The sequence below is a fragment of the Nyctereutes procyonoides genome, unplaced genomic scaffold (assembly GCF_905146905.1).
Source record: "Nyctereutes procyonoides isolate TBG_1078 unplaced genomic scaffold, NYPRO_anot_genome, whole genome shotgun sequence".
Lineage (NCBI taxonomy): Eukaryota > Metazoa > Chordata > Mammalia > Carnivora > Canidae > Nyctereutes > Nyctereutes procyonoides.
The window spans coordinates 64,685,286-64,708,973 of NW_026575049.1; the positions used below are offsets into that span (position 1 = coordinate 64,685,286).

At 38.2% G+C, this 23,688-nt stretch overlaps 1 protein-coding gene across 7 annotated transcripts in view; it reads right to left on the minus strand.

Annotated features, from left to right (window-relative positions):
- The window catches only part of VPS54 (VPS54 subunit of GARP complex), a 76,293-nt gene extending 53,249 nt beyond the window's left edge, over positions 1-23,044 (minus strand). Inside the window, exons 1-3 of one of the 7 annotated variants that reach the window (XM_055328185.1) lie at positions 22,905-23,044; positions 3,297-3,389; positions 1,834-1,989 (exon numbers count right to left, since the gene is read on the minus strand). In XM_055328185.1, the coding sequence (XP_055184160.1) occupies positions 1,834-1,969 (136 nt within the window). In that variant the 5' untranslated portion in view covers positions 1,970-1,989; positions 3,297-3,389; positions 22,905-23,044. Of the gene's footprint in view, positions 1-1,833; positions 1,990-3,296; positions 6,652-20,594; positions 22,434-22,904 lie in introns of those variants that run through there. The other 6 variants (XM_055328186.1, XM_055328187.1, XR_008664830.1 and 3 more) reach the window with 6 other exon arrangements.
- Positions 23,045-23,688: the final 644 nt, after the last annotated feature.

Below are 23,688 nucleotides of genomic sequence, written 5' to 3' on the forward strand. Positions count from 1 at the left end.
ACCAAGGGAAGAAAAGCATGTATAAAATGAAGAATATGCAAAATTTGAGTTGTCATTGCAGGGTGGGGTGAATGGTAAAGAAAATCTTTCATTAATTTCTTTCCTTAATGTACAATTTCTCTTTCCTTTTTCAATTTCCTCTTCTATCTTTCTATTGTATATCTTGTATCCTTTACTACTCCAGATTTTTCACAAATACACCTTTCTTTTATTGTAGTATGGCAGACACACTGGACTCTTATACCCTTTGTTTGGCTTATAAATAGATGACAGAAATGCTGCTGTGGCATTAACCATAGAGGAAAGAAATATTATAGTTGATCCTTGTTATTCATGATAGTTTTGTTCTATAATGTAACAATTAGCAAATACTGAACAATTGCTCCTAGGGGAAATACAGGGTTAGGTACCTTCAAGCCTCTGGTCACAAAATTCTCATCAACTGATCAATAAGTAATCTTATTTTGTGTGTTTCTGTTTAAAGACACCTTATTGAAAATAAAAAATAAAATAAAAATAAAAAATAAAAAATAAAGACACCTTATTTAATATATATCGTTCATTCATTAACACTGAACTCACAACTCACACTGAATGAATTTTCTTCATAAGGCACATACACTGCAGTCTTTCTGTACTTAGAAACACTAGAAAGCCCTTCAGCACTACGTTTGAGAACCATTTTAAACAGCAAAATCACCAATAAAAATCTCAAAAGTGCAAAAAAAATGTGGCATTAATAGACCACAGAAAGGACACTTGTTTATAGCATGAGCGCTAAAACAAGAAGGCAGAGTGCTATCTTGTTCAACCTTAGCTAGGGACATGTGCATCAGGCAATTCAAGTTTTTCATTTCTCTGTGTATGACTGCAAATGACCAAAAAAGTACCACAAGTATTGATTTTGGAGTTATAAATAAGTTTTAGGGAGTAGGCAAATTTCCAAACATGGAATTCAAATAATGAAACTTCACTATACTACGACTAACTAAAAAACTTTAAATCTTAAGCTTCATTTTCAAAACTTTTTTTTAAAGCAATTTACGCAAGTAACTTCTATGGAAATGCATGAAGAGAACTATATTCCAATTTCCCAAAAAGCTTACTTCCAAATAATTGACCTCTTTAGTTTTAAAACTATAAAATTTACTCTTTTAAATACTGCTGACCCTTGAACAATGGGAGGGTTAGAGCACAGATCACCCCCTCCATGTAAGTCAAAAATCCACATATAACTTTAACTCTCCCCAAACTTTACTAATAGCCTATTGTTGACTGAAAGCCCTACCAATAACATAAATAGTCAATTAACACATATTCTGTATGTTATATATATTATATACTGTATTCTTACAAGAAAGTAAGCTCAAGGAAAGAAAATGTTACGAAGAAAACCGTAAAGAAGAGAAAATAGTTATAGTACTCTACTGTATTACAAAAAAAAAAAAAAAAAGACCTGCATATAAGTGGACCCATGCAATTCAAACCTGTGTTGTTCAAGGAGGGTCAACTTGAACCATCAGATTCTATATAGATCTATATATAACGATATATAGATTCTATATATCTATATATATATTCTATATATCTATATATATATTCTATATATCGATCTATATATAGATTCTATATAGAATCTGACTACTCTCTAAAAATAATACAGATCCTCAGTTTAAAAGGAAGGAAGGAAGGAAGGAAGGAAGGAAGGAAGGAAGGAAGGAAGGAAGGAAGGAAGGAAGGAAGAAAGGAAAAAGAAAGAAAGAAAGAAAGAAAGAAAGAAAGAAAGAAAGAAAGAAAGAAAGAAAGAAAGAAAGAAAGAAAGAAAGGCATTACCTGTGGGTTCCTTAGGACATACGTCTGGCAGTGACTGCACAGGTCGAATGTGTTTTGTTGGATCTACCTCTTTTTTAAAGAAAACATCACTGCTGCTTCCTTGAGGCACTGGTGAAGAACTGTGGCTTGAAGCCATTGCATAAAATCACCACTCAACTGAAAACAAGTAACAAGTAATCATCAAGACACTTAACATAATCAAAGTTCATCTATAAGTATGATGCATGCCTCAAATTTTCTTTAAAAAAGACCCCTTATCCAAAATCCCTCAAGCTGTAAGTACACAATTTAAATACTATTAACTGTAAGAGTCACTCGTAATAGTTTACTAAGAAAGTTGTTTGTCCTTGTTTGAAAACTATTCTCCTCGAAGTGAAATATCCTTAGTCTTTTATCCCACGTACAAATTATCCCACGTACAGCTGTAACTAATATATATTAGAGATGAAAACACCCATTCATTCAACAAATATACAGTAATTATGCATTATAGCAAAATGGGTAAGTGAATGAGTTTTTGAAGTCTGACTGCCTGGGTTCTTTCACTTAATAGCAGAATAATCTTTTTTTTTTTAATAGCAGAATAATCTTAAGGAAATTTATTTAACCTTTGTGTCTCCGACCTCATCTGTAAAAATGGAGATGAAAAGAGATCCCATTTCATAAACATTTTGTAAGATTACAAGAAATGGATATATGTAAAGCATTTAAAACAATGCTCATCTCCACTAAGTGTTATACTATATGTGGGCAAATTGAATTTAAGTAATATATTTAAATTTAAAAAATCATCTACAATAAAAAATAAAACAATGCTCATATCAAAGTTAGTGTTCACAAAAGCTAATTATCATAATTATCACTATGTGGACTGTCACTATATTAAATGATTATAAAAGAAGTGTGATTCTTCATGGTGCCTACAATTACATTAAGTAATCAAAACAATCAAAACACTTAGGAAAACACAAGTTAACCTATGTCTACATTTTTTCGTAAGTCCCAAAAGAATTTGTGGGGCAAGCCAACATAATATAAGCTACAGTGCCAGGTAGAACTTTACAAATGAAGCAGTACATAACCTGGATACTGAAGAACATGTATTGTTTTATTATTGGAGGGTAGATAATCTTATATCGCAGGGTATTATCTATCAAATAGCACGTATTCAGTAAACATTTTTCAATGAAGAAATAAATAAGCATAATCAGAAGTTTATAGCTGAAAGGGAACTTAGAGATCACCTTGTCTAAGTGTAAGCCCTGAAAGACTAGGTAGCTTACAAAGATACGTGTATTTCAACAAATTAAAAAAAATAATAAAAAGAAAAGAAAGGCCTAGTAAGGAAATCTGGTGAATAGAATAAGAATATGAAATAAAGAGCAGAGACATAAGGCTAATAAGAACGATGACAAAAAAGTTCATCTAACTTCCCTCTAGTTTATCAGAAAGCTAAAACTTACATTTCCCAGACTTCTTTGAATATCTGTCACAGTCCTCCTAATGCAAAGGAAACACATCCAATTACACCACTCACTGAGACCATAAGAAACAAGCTGTTAAGAAAATGCACAAAGATAAATAACTTCCCTCAAGGTCCCTGACCAGAAAGCAAACGCTACCATAAAAAAAAGGGACATGGAATAATCCTAAAATGATGTGGAAACTGACATGGTTAGAGTAAAATGTTTGCATTGGTAAGTACTGACAAATCATATTTTATTTACACACACACACACACACACACACACACACACACACAGAGTATGGTTAGACAAATTAGTCAGAGAGCTTTGGCTTGCAAGGCATCACTGACCTGTAGAAGTTACACCCATTCACATTAAGTATATGACTGTTTTTGTATAAAAGCATCATATATTTGAAAGAGAAAAAATAAAGAATAGGAAATATTGTATAATACATAATCCTGTATATTAAATGTTCAGTAGGACAATTCTAAATTTAACATTAAATCTAACCTTTTAATTAATTTCATCAAACAAAATGGCTAAACTAAAAACATTTTGACATATTAAAGAGGGTAGCTACAAATATCTGGAAAATGTATTTATGCTGAATGCCCATTGCTTGATGTCAGATAAATTAAATATTGATTCCAACAATAGCACACTACAATCTCAATTTATTCTATTTACCATCATGTCATTTTAACAGCAAGGAAAAATCCTAAGTGCCATCTCAGCCAGAAATACTTGAGGAGATGGGGACTTGTACAAAAACATTTCTATTTCTAGACTCCTATAAATTACTTCAGTATCTGGGCGAGGGCGGGAGCAGGGGAGGGACACCTTATTTATTCATTAAAAATTTTGAATTGGGGATCCCTGGGTGGCGCAGCGGTTTGGCGCCTGCCTTTGGCCCAGGGCGTGATCCTGGAGACCCGGGATCGAATCCCACGTTGGGCTCCCAGTGCATGGAGCCTATTTCTCTCTCTGCTTCTCTCTCTCTCTCTCTCTCTCTCTCTCTCTGTGTGTGTTACTATCATAAATAAAAAAAAAATTTTTGAATTGGGAAACATGCAGATTTTCTGTTTTTTTCCTACACCTCTCCTAATTCTTAGGAAAAGAGGGAAAATCTCTAGCTATAAAGAGATTATGTAAAATTAGGGGACTGTCTACATAGGTGAGTCCCAATTTTAAACCATTTGACTCTCCATTTCCTTCAACTATCCTGAGTTAAGATTTCCCCACAGTAAGAACTAAAATTTGTATTAATGACCACATAAATATGGTAGATACTTGGTATGTGCAATCATTGTTAAAAAAACATTATGGGTTTATTCATAAGGCATGGATGCATAACAAATACAGCAAATCCCCATGGCCTCTAAACTAATTTCAGAAAAAAAAAAAATCTTTCCTTGAAAGGCTAAAGAACAAAAATAATAAGGCATCTTAGTAAGAAAGTTTCTCTAAGAATAGTCTATCCAGGAAAAAAAAATAGCAAAAATAAAAACAAAAAACATAGAATACAGGGAAAAGGAAAGCTCTAAGAACCAAATGCAGGTAACCGATGATTTCCAATACCTTCGCTTGTAACAACTAGAAACAAATTTGGCATGTAATCAGTCGTCCCATAATAAGAATCTATAAATCACTCTACAATTCTTCATCTGATCATCTTTTCATAATTTTAACAATACCATACTCAACTGTTTTCTTGAATCCTTTGGTTTCTCACATTTAGTCACCGTTTATGTATTTCTATTTTTTGCAATAATCATACTGAAATTTTGGTCTTTATATAGGTCTTCTCTATTAGACTATGAACTTCTTGATGTTTCCATTTTCCTATGTATTCTATGTGCCTAAAGCAGTTCCTGGCGCACAAACAGTATATAATGAATACTTTAAAGATGAATGAAATGGGTGGTGTGTAGAACAGATCAGAAGAGAAATGTTAGACAGTTTCTCATAATCCTTTAGTGAATAGATAAGAGCATGGGTATGAGATGATAAGTAGAATACTTATGAAATCTTTTGTAAAACTAAAATGGTGTAAAGTGAAGAAACGGTTACCATTAATTTATACGGAAAAATGTTTGTTTTAGGCTGTTCCCTGAACGTAGAATACCCTACGTTCAAGGAACAAGTGAAAAGTATACTTATCCCCACAAAGAAACCATGGTTCATTGAAGAAATACCTGAGTCCAGACCTGGAGCAAAGAAAGAACATGTTGATCCTTGGGAACTCTTGTGTCAGAAAGCAAGTAAATGCTCAAAGACAGACCAGAAGAATTGTCAAAAGAACAAAGGACCAAGTTAAAGAGGCTCCAAGAGGCTCCCACTGGCCACATGGGGGAAAATCTGAGCAAAAAAAAAAAAAAGAAAAGAAAAGAAAAGAAAGCTACCTGAGCATAATCTACTGGATAAATAAAAAATAATGAATACAGAGTAATACTTAGGGGAAAACAAAGAAATGAGGAAAAGGGGATGGAGTGGGATTAAAGAAAGGAAAGTTCTTCTTTGCAGAAGAAAGCCAGTAATAAATGTAGAAAGAATAACTGAATGAGAAAATCATGATTTTGTAATCCCAATGTAAAAACTAATTGAGGCAAAGATCATCAACATATGCTAAAGTTATTAGGTGAAAAGTTGTTCAGAAACAGAAAACTCACCTAGTGCCAAAGTGTTACCCCCCAGAGATTACTTAGCAATGCAAAGGGGGAATGAATCTTTTTTTTTAAGATTTTATTTATTTATTCATGAGAGACAGAGAGAGATAGAGAGAGAGGCAGAGACACAGGCAGAGAGAGAAGCAGGCTCCATGCAGGGAACCTGATGTGGGACTCGATCCCAGGACTTGATCCCGGGACTCCAAGATCACCCCCTGGGCCGAAGGCAGGAGCTCAACCGCTAAGCCACTCAGGGATCCCCAGGAATGAATCTTTAGTATCTGGCTGTCACTACCTAACTAAGTCATCAAACTTGGCATCATTAATAACAGTAAAACAACTTAATATTAAGTGATTCATGAAATTATAAATGTGATCACCTATGAAGCATTTCTCACCAAAAATGCTTAACCCAATCTAATTAAGCCTCTAAACCAGGGGTTAAGCTTTTCTGCCCTGAGGATTCCTTGGCAATCTGGTGAAGTCTACAGACCCCTTCCCAGAATAATGTCTGTAATGTATAAAATACATTGGATTACAATGGACAACTATACTGAGATAAATTTTTTTAAATACAATATATAGGGGGATCCCTGGGTGGCGCAGCAGTTTGGCGCCTGCCTTTGGCCCAGGGCGCGATCCTGGAGACCCGGGATCGAATCCCACATCGGGCTCCCGGTGCATGGAGCCTGCTTCTCCCTCTGCCTGTGTCTCTGCCTCTCTCTCTCTCTCTCTGTGACTATCATAAATAAATAAAAAAAATTTAAAAAAATAAATAAATACTATATATAGTAATTTTTTGCTTCTCAATTAATGCAAACCTATCTTAATTTCTAAGCAATAAGTGAAATATTTCAAGGTACCTATAACAAATTAATGCAACATGAAAATAGTTGAAATTTCTACCAATGACAAAGTTACAGGTAGTACTAATACCCCTGTGAAGGATTACCTACACTCATAATTAAAGGAAATGCTAAAATCCAGTTAAAGCACGGTTTCTCAACCATGGCATCATTCAGACTTTGAGCTGAATAATTCTTTGTTATTGAGTGTTGTCCCCCTATACATTGTAGGATCTTTAGATGTATCCCTGGCCTCTATCCACTTGATGCCAATAGCACCCTCTCCTCCTTCTCCACACAAAGTTATGACAACCAAATATGTATCCAGACAAAGTCAAACATCCTGGGGTGGGGGAAAAGAGGGGAGAGGATAAAATCACCCCAGCTGAGAGCCACCAGTTAAAATAAAGATAATCATCAGATAAATTAACATATGGACTGATTGAAGGTACTAGTACCAATTCTTAAAATAAGTATTAATAAAGGTTCATTTCTTTTTTTCCTTAGATAAAAGAAATGAATAATCCTTAAGCTGGGTGAAACCTTACACAGGACTTTGGACTTGATCCACAAGACTGGTAAATCATTATAAACTTTAATCCATCACTCTAGGAGATTATCAGTATGCAGGGCCAAAAACAGAATCTAAGAGGATTTAAACATTTCTTAAGAAAGAAATGAGAGATATAGGGGCACCTGGATGGCTTGGTTGGTTAAGCATCTGACTCTTAATTTTGGATTACATCATGATCTCAGGGTTGTGAGATTGATCCCCAAGTAGGGCTCTGTGCTCAGCAGACCTCTGCCTTTCTCCCTCTCTCTCTGCCCTCCCTACCATGCGTGTGTGCACACGTGCATGCTCTCTTCCATAAATAAATAAATAAATCCTGAAACAGCAGAGCACCTGGGTAGCTCAGTCGGTTAGGCGTCAAACTCTTTGATTTCAGCTGGGGTTGTGGTCTCAGGGTTGTGAGATCAAGCCCCAAGTTAGGCTCCACATATGGGCTCTCCCTTTGCCTCTGCCCCCCGCCTTCGTGCGCTCTTTGTTTTTTGTTTCTCTTTCTCTGTCTCAAAAAAAATAAGATCTTAAAAAAAAATGTAGGAAAAGTTTGAAAAGTTTGTGATAAAGAAGAAACATCCAAGAAAGTGAGAGAAAAATCAATTCAGAATTCACAAATAAAAGGGAAAAAAAAAACATCATTTAGATTTGGCAATTAGGCAGTGACCAGTCACATCAGAAACAATGTCAAGTCCAAGAGTGGGTGTGGAGGCCAGACTGCAGATGTTGGAGTAGAACCCACAATTATATGGTCAACTAATCCTTGACAAAGTAGAAAAGAATATCCAATGGAAAAAAGGCATTCTCTTCAACACATGATGTTGGAAAAAAATTGGACAGCAACATGCAGAAAGAAGAAACTGGATCATATACAAAAACAAATTCAAAATGAAAGACCTAAATGTGAGACAGGAATCCATCAAAATCCTAGAGAACACAAGCAGCAACTTTTTGGACCTCAGCCACAGCAACCTCTTACTAGATGTTTTTAAAGGAAAGGGAAGGCCAGCCCGGATGGCCCAGCGGTTTAGCGCTGCCTTCAGTCCAGGACGTGATCCTGGGGACCCGGGATTGAGTCCCACATTGGGCTCCCTGCATGGAGCCTGCTTCTCCCTCTTCCTGTGTCTCTGCCTCTCTCTCTCTGTGTGTCTCATGAATAAATAAATAAAATCTTTAAAGGGAAGCAAAATGAATTACTGGGACTTCATCAAGATAGAAAGCTTCAACAGCAAAGGAAACAATCAACAAAACTAAAAGGTAACCCATGGAATGGGAGAAGATATTTGCAAGTGGCATATCAGATGAAGGCCTAGTATCTAAAATCTATAAAAAAAACTTATCAAATTCAACACACCCCAAAAAGGAGTCCAGTTAAGCAAAGGGCAGAAGACATGAATAGATATTTTCCCAAAGAAGACATACAAATAGCTAACAAACACATGAAAAAATGCTTAATATCACTATCAGGGAAATACAAATCAAAACAAGGAGATACCACTTCACACCAGTCAGAATGACTAAAATTAACCACTCAGGAAACAACAGATGTTGGCAAGGGTAAGGAGAAAGGGGAACCCTCTTACACTGTTAGTGAGAATGCAAACTGGTACAGCCACTCTAGAAAACAGCATGGAGGTTCCTCAAAAAGTTAAAAATAGAACTACCCTACAACCCAGCAATTGCACTACTAGGTGTTTATCCAAAGGATACAATCACAGTTATTCAAAGGGGTATATGCACCCTAATGTTTATAGCAGCAATGTCCACTATAGCCAAAACATGGGAAGAGCCCAAATATCCATCAACTGATGAACAGATAAAGAAGATGTCTCACTCACACACACACTAGGATATTACTCAGCCATCAAAAAGAATGAAATCTTGCCATGCCATCTGCAATGACATGGATGGAACCAGAAGGTATTATGTTAAGCAAAATAAGTCAGAGAAAGACAAATACCCTATGATTTCACTCATATGTAGAATTTAAGAAACAAAACAGATGAACAAACATAGGGGAAGGGAAGGATAATGAAAATAAGACAAAGAGGGAGGCAAACCATAAGAGACTTTTAAATATAGGGACAAACTGAGGGTTGGTGGAGAGGAAGTGGGGTAACTGGGTGATGGGCATTAAGGAGGGCACTTGATGTAATGAGCACTGGGTGTTATATGCAACGGATGAATCACTAAATTCTACCCCTGAAACTAACACTACACTATATGTGAATTAACTTGAATTTAAATCAAATCCTGAAAGGAAAAAAAAAAAAAAGCTGAAGTGGAATTGGTAGGGAGATTAAGAAACAAAGGCTATACTTTCAAGAGACTCAATTATGAGATTACACAACAGAACAAAATAGTAAAATAATAATAGTAAAATGCCATTTGATATAAAAACTACATAGCTCTAGATACACATAATATATGAAAAGGTATACAACAAAACATTATCTGCTTAGTGGCATAACAAGCCTCTCCTGACCACTGTATCTAAGCACATCCTCTCCCTTCCCTTCCACTGCTCCTCACTAGCATGATACTTTGTGATCTTTGTAGTATTTGTTTAAATTATAACCAATTATTTACCTGTTAATCTTCTGTCTCCCTCACTATACTGAAAACCTATACTTGCTTCATTCACCTTCCTATACCACATTTAGCAAAGTCTAAGCAATTGGTAAAATGCATGAAACTTCAATGAATAGGGATGCCTGGGTGTCTCAGTTAGTCAAGCATCTGCGTTCAACTCAGGTCATAAACCAGGGGTCCCTGGATCGAGTCCAGCACTGGGCTCCCTGCTCAGCAGGGAGTCCGCTTCTTCCTCTCCCCTTGCCCCTCCCTCTGCTCCTGCTTTCTCTCTCTCTCAATTAATTAAATTAATTAAAAATTTTTAAAAAGTTCAAGGGACGCCTGGGTAGCTCAGTGGTTAAGTGTCTGCCTTCAGCTCAGGGCGTGACCCTGGAGTCCCAGGATCAAATCCCACATCGGGCTTCCTGCATAGAGCCTGCTTCTCCCTCTGCCTGTGTCTCTGCTTCTTTCCTCCTCTGTGTCTCTCATGAATAAATAAATAAAATCTTTTTTAAATTTTTAAATCAAATTAAATTTTTAAAAAGTTCAATGAATGGATGAACAAAGGAATTAATATCAGGGATAAAGAGGTAATAAGCACAAATAAGCCACTAACAATGTCCTATCTAAAAACATACGAAGTCAACATTATCTTGTTTGTAGGACATTACCTGACTTTCTAAAATTTTATTCTAGAGTCTCTACATTCTTGTAACACAGTATATAAAGTATACTTAAGAAAATTGGCCATAAAGTGAATTAGATATCGAACACTTATTAGTTGTGTGACCTTGACAACTTTCTTACCTTCCCAAGTCTCAGTTTCCTTATTTGTAAATGGGACAGCAACGGTATCTTTCTCATAGGAATGTTGTAAAACTTAAATATAACTTACATAACCTATGTAAACTCATCGCACAATACTTGGCACATAGTAGACATTCAATAAAAAAACTGCAACTACTACTATTTACTATTATCAACATCTTAAGTATTAACATTTGGACTGGGCCATAGAAAGTTTTAAAATCAATTTAAACCTTAGGTTCCTGAGCCTCCTCTATTAGTGTCCTTTGCTTGACTGCTCCTAGTTTGTGGAGAGAGGAGGCAATGAAGTTATATAGGCACATATAATTTTTTTTAAGATTTTATTTATTCATGAGAGAGAGAGAGAGAGAGAGAGAGAGGCAGAGACACAGGCAGAGGGAGAAGCAGGCTCCATGCAGGGAGCCCCATGTGGGATTCAATCCTGGGACTCCAGGATCACGCCCTGGGCTGAAGGCAGGCACTAAACCGCTGAGCCACCCAGGGATCCCGGGCACATATAATTTACTATCAACAAAGTAGCCCAAGAATAGAACAGTCGTCCTCAAAGCCATACACATAAAAGGAGAGAAAAAAGAATACTGGAAAATGATGTTGAAACTAGAAAATAGGTGGCCTAGAAGAGAAGCAAGTTTGATGACAAATACTATGTGAGAGAGAAAGGATGAGGGAGGGAAGGCAGAGGCAGATGATTTGGAAAACATCTGAATAAAGGTCAAAGTTGAATCCATGGGAGCAGATAAAAATTGTAATCTTGAGTTGGAGGGGACTTTTTTTTAAAAGATTTTATTTATTTATTTGAGAGAGACAGAGAGACAGAAATAGCAACAGAGAACATAGGCAGGGAGCAGAGGGAGAAGCAGACTCCCCACTGAGCAGGGAGCCCAACAGAGGGTTCTATCCTAGGACCCTGGGATCATGATGTGAGAAGGCAGATGCTGAACCAACTGAGCCATCCAGGTGCCCCAGGGAGGGACTTTAAAAGAACATCTGGCTCAACTTTCTAACTAATTAATGAGTCCTTTCTACAAGGGGCCTTTTTTGGTCTCCATTTGAAAACCTTTAATAGTGGAGAACGACTTCTTCGAAAGCAGATTATTACTGTACAACTATAATTGCTTTAGGAAAAAAAATTCTCTCCTGTAGTGTACAGAATCCTGCCTCCCTGAATTTTCACTCGCTTTTCCCAGTTCAATTACATTGCAGGAATAAAAGAGAATACTTCTAGTCATAGGAAAGTAATACACAAAGAGAAAGTGCAAAAAGTGTGTGTGTGGGGGGGGAGGTAGCGGCTAATAAGAGCTCAGAGAAAGGGGTAGGGCAAATACATTTACAGGGAATGGAAGAAAGAAGTCAGAAATACCCATCCTTACAGAAGCAAGGGAGAAGTGTCCAGGAGGAAAGTGTGAACAGTAGTGTCAACAAGATCCAGAGAGAGAAGTCAAGGAGGTTACTGATTTAGAACAGTATTAGGACAGTAGTTAGGACAGAAGCTGTACCTCAAAAGGTTAATTAAGTGATGAAGTAATAAAGGCAACAAGATCAACATCTCTTTGGTGGTGAAAGAAGTGACTAAGATTTGAGCAAGAATTTTTTTTAGCCAAAGGAGACCTGAGTATATCTGTAGGCAAACAGCAAGAAACCAACTGAAGGGATAAGAAAAGGTACTGGAGAGAGAAAATGGAGAGAGAAAGAAGAGTTAGATATACATGGGGATTAAGGGTATGGCAGTGAAGGCAGAGAGAGAATAATGACACCTAGGGACTGTGAGGCACCTTACACTATGCCCTACCTCGAGAAAGACAGGACTCTGTCAGGCAACAGTGAGAAAATGAGCAAGGCAGTAACAGAAAAAGTGCACTCCATCCCACTTCTCTAATTCCCTTATAGGGGGCGGGGAGTGGAATCAGTTGAGACTTGGGTACACTCCCACCCAAGTTCTAAAGTCCGAAGGTTAAAAGTGAAAACATGTTATCAGTGAAAGAAGGAAAGATGGCAAGGGAGAGGGAAGCAACAGAAAGGAGAATTACATTATTACTAATATTTGACTAAACACTATACATTTCATAATTGCTTGTTTTCATTCTGATTATTTTGTTGGTCTAACAATCTAAAAAAACATGTCTGAATGAATCAGTGATCCGCATTATGTGGATGAAGAAACAGGTTCAAAAGTAATTTGGTTTCAGACTATTTAGCTAATTAATTGTGAAGATGGGATTTGCACTCAGATCTTCTGATTCTAAATTGCATGCCTGTCTCTACACCATATTGCCTCTCCAAAAAACCAAAATCTAAATTATTTCACTATATTGCCTCTCATCCATTTCAGACATCCAGAACTTTCCTCTCTTCTTTTTCTCATCAGATCCAATAACAATTATTTACACTAACAAATATTTACGTCCATCTTATATGAAAAATAAATGGTAGCAATAATAATCATCTGTGATAAGATTTTTTTAAGACTCGACTTTAACTTTTTTTAATTTATTTAAGTAATCTCTACACCCAACGTGGGGCTCAAACTCACAACCCTGAGATCAAGTAAGAATTGATTTTTTTTTTAGGAAAGTTTTAGGTTCAAAGAATTTTATAAGACCTGGATGGCTAGAAAACTGCTCCTTAAGGAAAAAGACAAATTTTCATCAGTATAATCTACTATTATTTTTCTTAGCAAAGGGATAACTCTTGAGCTGCAACTTGGCTACTGTGAGCCATCATTTTAATACTTTCAACAGGAAATATGTTGTGAATTTTAAGGAATTAATGAACTTTTTAAAAAGATTTTATTTATTTATATGAAAGAGAGCATGCACAAAGCAGGGGGAGAGGCAGAGAGGGGGGGGGGAGAAGCAGACTCCCTGCTGAGCATGCTCCCCACCCTGCACAGGGCCTGTGGCAGGTAGTGGGGTAAGTATGAACACCAATATGGGTGAGGCTTGATCCCAAGACCCAGAGATCATGACCCCAGCCTAAGTCAGAAACTTAGCCAACTGAGCCACCCAGATACCCCCCAAGTAATTAAATAACTCATTAGTGAGCTTTTATAACATATGTATTTATAATTTGAGAAGATATAAAGTGGGAAATTTTTTTACACTTTTTTACACATATTGCCATTTTACATAATAGCAATATGGTGTAGAGACAGAGCTCTCTAGCTCTGTCACATTTTGTGATACAATTCTGGGTCTGAGTTTAGTAAAAAAGAAAAAAAAGTCAATACTCAATTCTTTTTTTTTTTTTTTTAAAGCAAACGAACAAATAATGGCAAACTGATATACTGATACATGCAAGGGAAAAAGCCATACTGTAATATCCTACCAAAGATCAATTTGACAGAAATCAGTCGAGACTATTTTTTAAATCAGTAATTTAAGATACCTCAAATACCTCACATTCTAAGAAGCACTTTTCAAAATACTTTTGGAATTTTAAGAGCCAACTTCTGGTAAATGTTATAGATAGGATTCCTTGATACAACCTACACACAAATAGCAATATACTTCTACACCATTCAAGATTCATCACCTGACAAAATCTAGTTTAATTATAATTTTTAAGTACTTAAAAACTTTTAAATTATTTATCACAAAGATCTCAATAATAAAGTTAAAATTTAAACATAAACATCTGGGCTTTCAAGAAATACCCACAAATTAAGGTTGCCACATAAATAAGTACTTGTCTACTTATTTTGGGTATTAAAGGAGCACAGAAGAAGCTAAAGTGAACCCAGAAAATAAAAACAAAGTCAAAACCAGAACATAAGAACACAGTTGTACTATTTGCCTTTTCTTTACATTCTCATTTGACATTATAAGGCCCAGGGTCCTGTAGGAAATTGAATACGTGTGCTTCCTGACATTGCTCATTTACTTTTAATTTAGTGACAAGAAGGAACAATGAGAAAGAATCATGACTAGAAAGAATACTATTTATAATATTAAATTTAAATATTTTTAAATGGCAATAATTGAATGATAAAACCAAACTGTGATAAAAAAAATTTTTTTTCAATGGAAACCAAATATAACTTAGATGCTTTATCTTACTCCTTTTGGGACCATTGATACGACTATATTATTAGTGAAATTTTTGCCAAAAATCAATCAGATTAGAATGTTAGTACTCTGTTCTTGGTGTCATATTCAAAGATTAGCAAATAAACCCTATATCATTCAAAGTTACTGGTAATATATATGTCTTAAATACGTAAACCATTAGACATATCAAAAATGCCTACACAAGAAGAGTAAATTTAAAATAAAATCTGTATAACTTACCCTACCTTAAAAATATGTGCTAGAAGAAATTATATTTTAATCTATTCCTAAGAACAAAAATGACAGTTGGATTTATTCCCTGTCAATTACTTCAAGAGTCTCCCTTGCATGTTCAATTCTGTCCTCCCTCATCCAATTTCAATCTATCTTTGCTTCGTTCCTGGCTGCAGAACACCAGAGAAAATTTATATAGAACATCAGATTATAAATGTATAAATTCTAACCTCAGATAAAGCCCTACTCAGCAGTCTTTTCACTGATTTATCCTCAAACACTGCTCTTTCCCCAACCCCACAGTATTTATAACCTCCATCACCCTGCTCATGTCCCCTAGTTTACCCTCATCAATCCCACGCTCAAAAAGTAACTGTGTTTTTACCTCACAACAAAAGAAAAAGAGTCCTCAGATAGAACTTCTTCCCTCCATATCCAATTGTACCTAATCCTCACAACTCTTAACTTCTGGGGTACAATACAGGTGTCTACGCTTGTCCAGAGTTAAGCCCCTAACCAGCAGTTCCTAATCTCATTTCTTCCCACTTCATCTGAGACCCTATTCTATTAATTATTCCCTGACTCTCCTATCTTCAATCTCATCAGCCCACCAAAAAAAAAGTGCTAAATAAAGTCCTTTCTCTGTATTTCCTCAGGCTACTACTTCTTGCCTCCCCTTCACTGGCAAATCTCTATTCGTTCTTTGATTTATCTCCTTAGCAACCTACCTTCCAACTTCACCACTCACTTGGCTCTGGAAAAGGTGAGGAATGACCTGATTTCCAAATTTAATTGCCTATTCTCAGTCTTTATCTAATCTGACCTCACTGCCCTCAAAAACCAATAAAAGTAGACAGCATAAAACAGAAAAATCACCTTGTAATCCTCCAGTGCAATGACTGATTCAAGCAAGGATCATTAATGGATGGTAAAAGCACTGGTCTAAAAGGCTATTAGGAAAAGGATATTTACATGGCCACAAATTATCACCCTATCAATTATTTATTAATTAAATAGTAGAGAGATCTATCAGTTCCCACCCTTACCAAGTGATCAAAGCTGGAATCACCAAGAAGGTGACAGCCTGCCATTATATGCCTCCTGATGTGATAAAGTGGTAGGAATACACTTTATCTACATGATATTTTTGCCAGAAATATCTAACCAGAATCTAACCATGAAGAAACAGACTAATTCAGAATATGGAATATACTCGAGCACAAATGCCTTCACTTTTCAAAGGATAAACCAAAGAAGAGAAGGAGGCACTGGGCCTCAGTCCAGATGGGGTAGACTAAAGAGGCATACCAGTCGGGTGCAATGCATGAACCCTGACTGAATATTGCATTAGCAGAGAGAAAAAAAGCCATAAAAATTTTGGGGGGGACAAATGGAGAAATTTAGGCATGGACTGTATGTTTAATAATGTTATTGAGTAACTGGATATTTTTAGGTGTCATAATAATACTGTGATTGTGTAAGAGAAAGTCCCTATAATTGGGAAATGTATGCTTAAGTATTTAGGCGTAAAGCATCAGAAATCTACAGCCTGCTTTTAGATTTAGCAAAGGGAAATGTGTATGGGAGGGGGAGGTTTATATATGTAAACTCACTCCACTATTAGGTGCTCACTCCACTATTCTTTTGATTTTTCTGTAGGTTAAAATTTTTTCAATAAAAATAATGAATCAATGAAGGCTTACCAAGAACTGACAATAATTAGAAATGAGCCAAACAAATGGGGAGGAAGTGTGTGACAAAAATACTCCAGGAATAGAGAATATATGTGCAAAGTCTTGGAGGGGAAAAAACAGCCTTCTGCCAGAAACCAGAAGTAATTCAGTATGTCTGAGAAAATTAGGGGTGCCTGAGTGGCTCAGTCAACTAAGCATCTGATTCTTGATTTTCGCACAGGTCATAATCTCAGGGTTATGAGATTGAGCCCGTCAGGCTCCTGGCTCAGCGTGGAAGCTGCTTGAGACACACTCTCTCTCTCTCTCTCTCTCTCTCTCTGCTCTCCCCCTCCTCATGCACATATACTTGCTCTGTCTTAAATAAAATCTTTTTTTTAATGAGAAAATTATATATTTGGGGGAAGAGGGGAGTTGGGGAGAGTCACAGGCTAGAGAGGTAAATTGGGAAAAGAACTTAAATGAATTTATAAATCTATTAAAAGAATAGGGAATGCGAATTTCATCCTAAAGATAAAGTCACAGAAATAATTTATGATGAGAAGAGATATAATCAGATTTGCCCTTTAGAAAAATCACTGATTATAGCAAAGAGAATGGAATGGAGAAGACCAAGACTAGAAGAGTCCAGATAGGAAACTTGCAGTAATCTCAGTGGGAGAAGATAGTAGTAGCTTGAACTCAGATAACGGTAGTAGAGATAGAGAAAACCAAAGAGATTCCAGATCTTTCTCCAGTTCTAACCTCTTTTCAGTGTCCTAGAACCATATTTATAACTGCCTACTGGGCATCTTCACCTACAAGTCTCAAAGATGAAAACTGAATATTTCCAAAACTTAAATTCATTATTTACTATCTTCATCTGACTCCACTTGCCAAAAGTTTACTCCTTCTCTAGCTCAATTAATGGCAACATAGTCTGTTAGTTTCCTAAATTAGAGACCCTAGAGCCAACTTGACTCCCTGATCTCTACATTCTTTAATTTCTATACCAATGTGGACTGTCCTATGGATTCTATCTCCAAAATTAATCACACACCCATCCCTTGCTCTCCATTCCAATTGTCAGTAATCTAGTTCAGGATTTTATTTGCAGATTAAACTGCTATGAGAATCTCCTACCAAAAGTCATTCATTGGTCCTAACCTCACTCAACTTTAGAATCATCTTTCTAAAATTCAGATCTGATTAGGCCCCTCTCCTTAAGTATTCTTTGATACACATCTATCAAGTCCAAAAACTTTTTACAACCTGTTCTAATCTACCCCTCAGTCTAGCCAAACTGAAACAACATCATCAACAACAAGACATTAACCTTCTTGACATATTTACATAATTTCAAAGTTTTACTTTATTCACTCCATATCATAAAATGTGATGCATACCACAATATTCATACCCAAACACCAACTTCCTGTGAGTCAAAAAGCCAACTATTTGATTATAAAATTCTCCAAATCAATAACACTTTTTGCCATGAAAATTCCCTTCTTAAATCCAATTTGTTTACAATAAAAACAAAAAAACAAATATCGCCACATAATGTTTTCTTAATACTGTCTCCAACTATTCTAACCTAATGCTACCCTAGAAAAATCTCATTCAATAGCTCCAGTTCTGTTTCTTCAAGTCTTAATTTTGCATGATTGTAAAGCTGACCAGTTAAAAAAATTGTAAGAGATTACATTTTTCCCCATTCATTTCATGTTTAGTTAATTCAACTCTAAACACTAGAGCACATCTATGGACTACTGGACATGTAGAAAAATCAAAGCATCTCGTTTTGTGCAAAAAGATGTTGAAAAATAACAGAAAAAGAAACAAATCTAGAAAGAGCTTAAGATCTTACAGTGAATAGACTTTAAAACTCTATTCAGTTAAAGCCTCATATCTGAAGAGCAATTACTAGGGGCAGAGTACCCCCTAATTATAAAACAAGACAGAAAGAATTATTCCCAACAAGGGAATTAATCCAGATAACTAGAGCTTACTCTTGAAAAGGCTAAAACTTTTTGTACAAATATGTCACTTCTGAAAATTTTAATTCTGAAATGAATTATATATTTTCATAACTTTTCAAATAGCATATTTTAAAAACGGGTAACTCTTTCTTGTTAACTTATATTCGCCCGTATTATACCGTATTTACAGTGATATTTTCAGGTGCTACTGAAAGAAGTCAATTTCCTCTTATAGGGAAGGATTTGAAATTTTGGTGATAATACTAGTTCTTTTACTAGTTTGTTACCAATATATTTTTAGAATTTCTCTCTTCTTTCTAGAGATACTATCTGCAGTCACTGTTCTCTGCCTTGCTTTGCTGTCTGTATTCCTAACTTTGGTACTCTCTATATCCTATTCTAATTTGATTCTTCTGAAACAAGTAACTTTTTAAAATTTAGGTATAATTGACAAATAACATATTATATTAGTTCCAGGTGTAGGAACTAATTCTTACACGGTGTTTTATAGTTGACGTAGCACCTAAACACACCTTACCTTATTTAATTTTCACAATCACATTATAATACAGGAATTATCACTATTCCTATTTCATAGATGAGAGTCTAATCAAGGCTCAGAAAGACTGAGAATAATAAATTTATCTAAGTAATAAGGCAGGTAAGTAGCAAAAGTGACCCCCAACTGTCAGTCTTTTTTTCTTTCATCACTAAACTAACTAAGCTTGTTAAAAACAAATTAAATGAAAAATAAAACCAAACTAAATGAGTCAAAATTGGGGCCTACAAGAATGAGAAAAAAAAGTTGCAATTCATATATGAGTTCGGAATCTTTTTGGACATTCACAATGTACATTAGTAATTCATAAAAAATTAGTTTACTACTTCTCTCTTTTGGCAGTTGAAGCTACCAGAAAAACAAAACCAAAAACCTTCTATATAAAAAAAATACTACTATATCTATTGCAATTTCAAAAACCTTTGCACCAGTAACTCACAATTCAAAACACAATAATAGTTCAAATCTGCAGTAAAAGAAGGCTTTTGCATTTTCAGGGAAAAAAATTTTTTCTTCAGAATTTGAGATACCTAAACAGACTAAAGAATATCTGCATTGTGCATAATTAGATTGTTTTCTACTTCTCCCTTAACGGCCTTCCACTTTATTCCACTTCAAAGAGAGAGTCTTGGGGAGGACTTAAAGGGTTAATCTAATGTACTAAACAGTACTCAGTGAGACCTATTTTCCCACCTGGTGGGAGATGAGAACACTAGTTCAGGCACTTACTGGAATAATGCAAACCACAGGTTTAAAGCAATACTACCACCATTTGGGTGGATACTTCTTTGTTGAATGGGGAGGGTGGGATGACACAGGATATATCTGGTGCATTGTGAAGTTTGGCAACATTCCTGCCTAGATGACAATGGCACCCCACCTTCAGTTGTGACATCGAAAAAAGAAAAACGTTTCTAGACACTGCCAAATGTCTCTTGGAGGGCAAATTCGCCCTGTATGAGAACCATTAGTTTGGATGTTAGGGCCGTGGGTCTTTGGAAAAGGAGGCCTATAACCAACCTTGTTAATCTTAGTTTTTTTTAATTAATTTTATTTTTAAAATTTGAATTTTTAAAAACAGAACAGTAACAGTACAAGGAGACACCTAAATAATATACAGTATATGCCATCCTTCTTTAAGTTAAAGCATTTTTAGAGAATTTTATTAAGATGGATTTCATCTATGTGGATACATTAGTCTCCCCACAATCCTCCATCCCCAAATGGGGAAATGTCCAGTTCTTCTCCAACGCTGCTAGTAAAATGTCAAACATATGCACACATAAGAGAACCCGACATTTCTAACTAGCAAATCCCCATGTCTTGCCTTACTTGGCCACACTGTGGGTCTTAAGCCACAATCCTAGAGATTCAGGCTTCCACTCCAGATTTCTTCATATGGTTCCTGCCATCTATTCGTGAAGCAAGCAGGAAGTAAGCTGATGACCTTTAAGGTTTTTTTCTAATCCTGATATCCTAATATTCAATGGCAAAAATAGTCCAACTTCTACTTGACTCCCAGCTAATCAGACTACCTCTTGAGATCACTGAAATCATTCATGCTAACTTTTTTCTTTCTCTATACTTTATGCTGAATATAACCAAATAATCAGTTGTTTAGAACATGGATTATTAACACCAGTGATCAGCTGCTTATTCTGACTCAAAGTATTTTAAACATGTAAGTTGATTTTAAAAGAAACGCCTCAAAAAGCTATGAGCTGATATCATCATGAATAAATCACAATAAGCAAATATTAAGATGGAAAATACATTAGTGGTTGCTAGGACAGAGGTCAGGTGGGGAGATGAAGGGAGTACAGTTAATGAATAGGTTTCTTTTTCAGGTAAAATTAGGTAAGGATGATGGTTTCACAACTCTGTGAATATCCTATAAATCATTTAATTTTACATTTTAAGTGAGTGTGCTTCAAAGTTGTTTGTAAAAAGCTAAAGCAGGAAAAAATTGCATTCAACTTCCATTGATAGGAAAAGGAATGTGATTAAGAACAAATTCTGCAAACTTTGCCGTTTCATGAGTTATGTAAGATCTGATTATAATTCTGACATAAAAACTGGATAAATTTTAACTTTTCCAGAAAGCATGCAAAAATTTAATCATCTTTTCCCAGTAAACTTTGGATAATCGAAAAACAACAAAGAACACTGCAGAAAGCCAAATGCTAGAGGGACAAGACCTCTACAACAACAAAATACAGGAGTATAGTCAACAAAACATGGAAAGTCTTTATAGTTCTGTGATGCATTCTTTACAAAGAAAACCCTTACAACATTTTTCACTCCCTCTGTAAAAACGATCCTCAGACTGTATAATGTATGTCCTGGGAAAGAATTCTGAAGTTATCCGCATAATTTAAAAACAGCCGAGATCACAGTAAAACTGCAAACATCTAACCCCCCAGATCACAACTATCAATCACCCAAAACCTGCATCTATTGGTCATTTTTACCAAAACCTATCATCAGCAATGATGACCACCAGGAACCACCAAGTAATACCCATTTCTAGGAAATAAGGCTCTGAGATACAGTCAAATCCCATCATTCGTCTGTTCCACCACAACCGCTTAGAAATCAAGGCTCCCTGAGTACTTTTTCCAATCAGAACTCTCCACCAGATTTATAAAAGTCCACCTGAACGTCTATCAAAGTCTGCAGTTCAAGTTACCACCAAAACGCGCTTCTCAGCACGCTGTATCGGGATATCATCTGCCTTGTAAGCATTTACTATCAAGACTGCCCTGGGGTTTGAGAAATCAAACACAGAGGCAATTAAAAACAACACGAAACAAAAAAAAAAAAAAAGGGACCAAACAATTTAATTCTTCGAAAGTAAGGAGAGCCTCACTCAATAAAGGCCTAAATAAACAAATAAATAAAGCTGGTTAAAAGTGAATTGAAACAAAACTTGCAACCCCGGGGCCCGTCAAAATTCTAAAAATAACCACCCTGCGCGCTACACACGGGCCGAGCAAGTGGTTTATTATAATAAAGGGCCCCCGAAAGTTCTCCCGTCCACGACGGGAGCAGGCAGGGGAGGAGGCCTGCTTTTTGTACCGATGCCCAGATGGAAAGAAGCAGAACTGAAGAAAATCAATTACTGAACAAATGATGGCGAGCTGATGGCCAAACTGCAAAAACACCGAGTTGTGTATGGGGGGGGGGGAGGGGGTTCGCCTTGCTTTTCTTCCTTAGAAAAACGATTTAAAAAAAAAAATTTTTTTTTACATGTAAATTATTCCAGCAGGCTCCAAAGGGGGGGGTTAAGTAAGGGCCCGGCTGGAACAAGAAAGGGAAAGTTTGGGGGCGGCTTCCAAGGAGGGCGGCGGAAGTTCCAAAGCCCGGATCCCAGAGAGGGGCGGGGGGGGGGGGGTCGCGGCGATGTCGGCCGCCGACCGCCCGACCTGAGGTGGGGAGCACCAGAGCGGCGGCGAGGAGGAGGAGGAGGAGGAAGAGGAGGAAGGGGGGGAGCGAGGGCGGAATGGAAGCTCCGGCGCCCGTCAGTTGTGACCGAAACTCTTTCCGCCCCGGGCCTGGGGGACCAGGGGGTGGGGTCTCGGGTCGTCCCCCCGCGGGAGCCGGGGCGGGGGGCGCCGCGCGGGGGGGGGGGCCGCCACCTACCTGCGGGGCCCGGGCAGCCGCCCCAGAGCGCGGCCTAGCGCATCGCCGCCGCCTCCAGCCCTCCGCTCGCGCCGAGGCTGCTCCGCGGCCGCCGCCGCCCGGAGCCCCGCCGGGCCCGAGCCCGAGCCCGGCCTCCCGCCCCCGCCCCGCGCCGCGCCGCGCCGCGCCGGCGGGCCCGTCAGCCGGGGGAGCACAGGGCCGCGCCCCCGAGCGCTGCTCCGTCGCGGGTGAGAGGCGGCCGCGGCGGCTCCCTCACGTCTCTCCCGGGTGTCCTGTCAGCCAGCAGTTTCCCCCGGGTCCGCAGCGCCGCCTCCGCCGCTGCCGCCACCGCCTCTCCCACATCCCCGGCCTCCGGAGGAGCCGCCGCCGCGCCGCGACCACCGCCCCCGGCGCGCCCGCCGCCTGCTCCGCCGCTCGCCCTCGGCCCGCGGACCGCTCGGCCCGGCCGGGTCCCGGACAGCGCGCCGGAGGCCGCCGGAGGCCGCCGCAGCCCCCGGCCCACAATCCACCGCGCAGGCGCCTCCGCCGGGGCGGGAGGGCCGCGGCCCGGGCCGCGGCGGGGGGGGCGCGGGGGCGGCCGCGGGGCTCCCGGGAGCGGGAAGCGCCCCGCGCGGGCCCGCGGAGCCCTCCACGCAGACACGGACGCCCGCGCCCGGCCCCGCGCTGCCCCGCGGCCCTTCCCCCGCCCGCCTTTCCGCGGGAGCAGCCCCGGGGCCGGCCGCCCGCCCCCCAGCCCAGCCGACTCCCGCCGCCCCGAACGCCTCCCAGGACCTCGTCCAGCAGA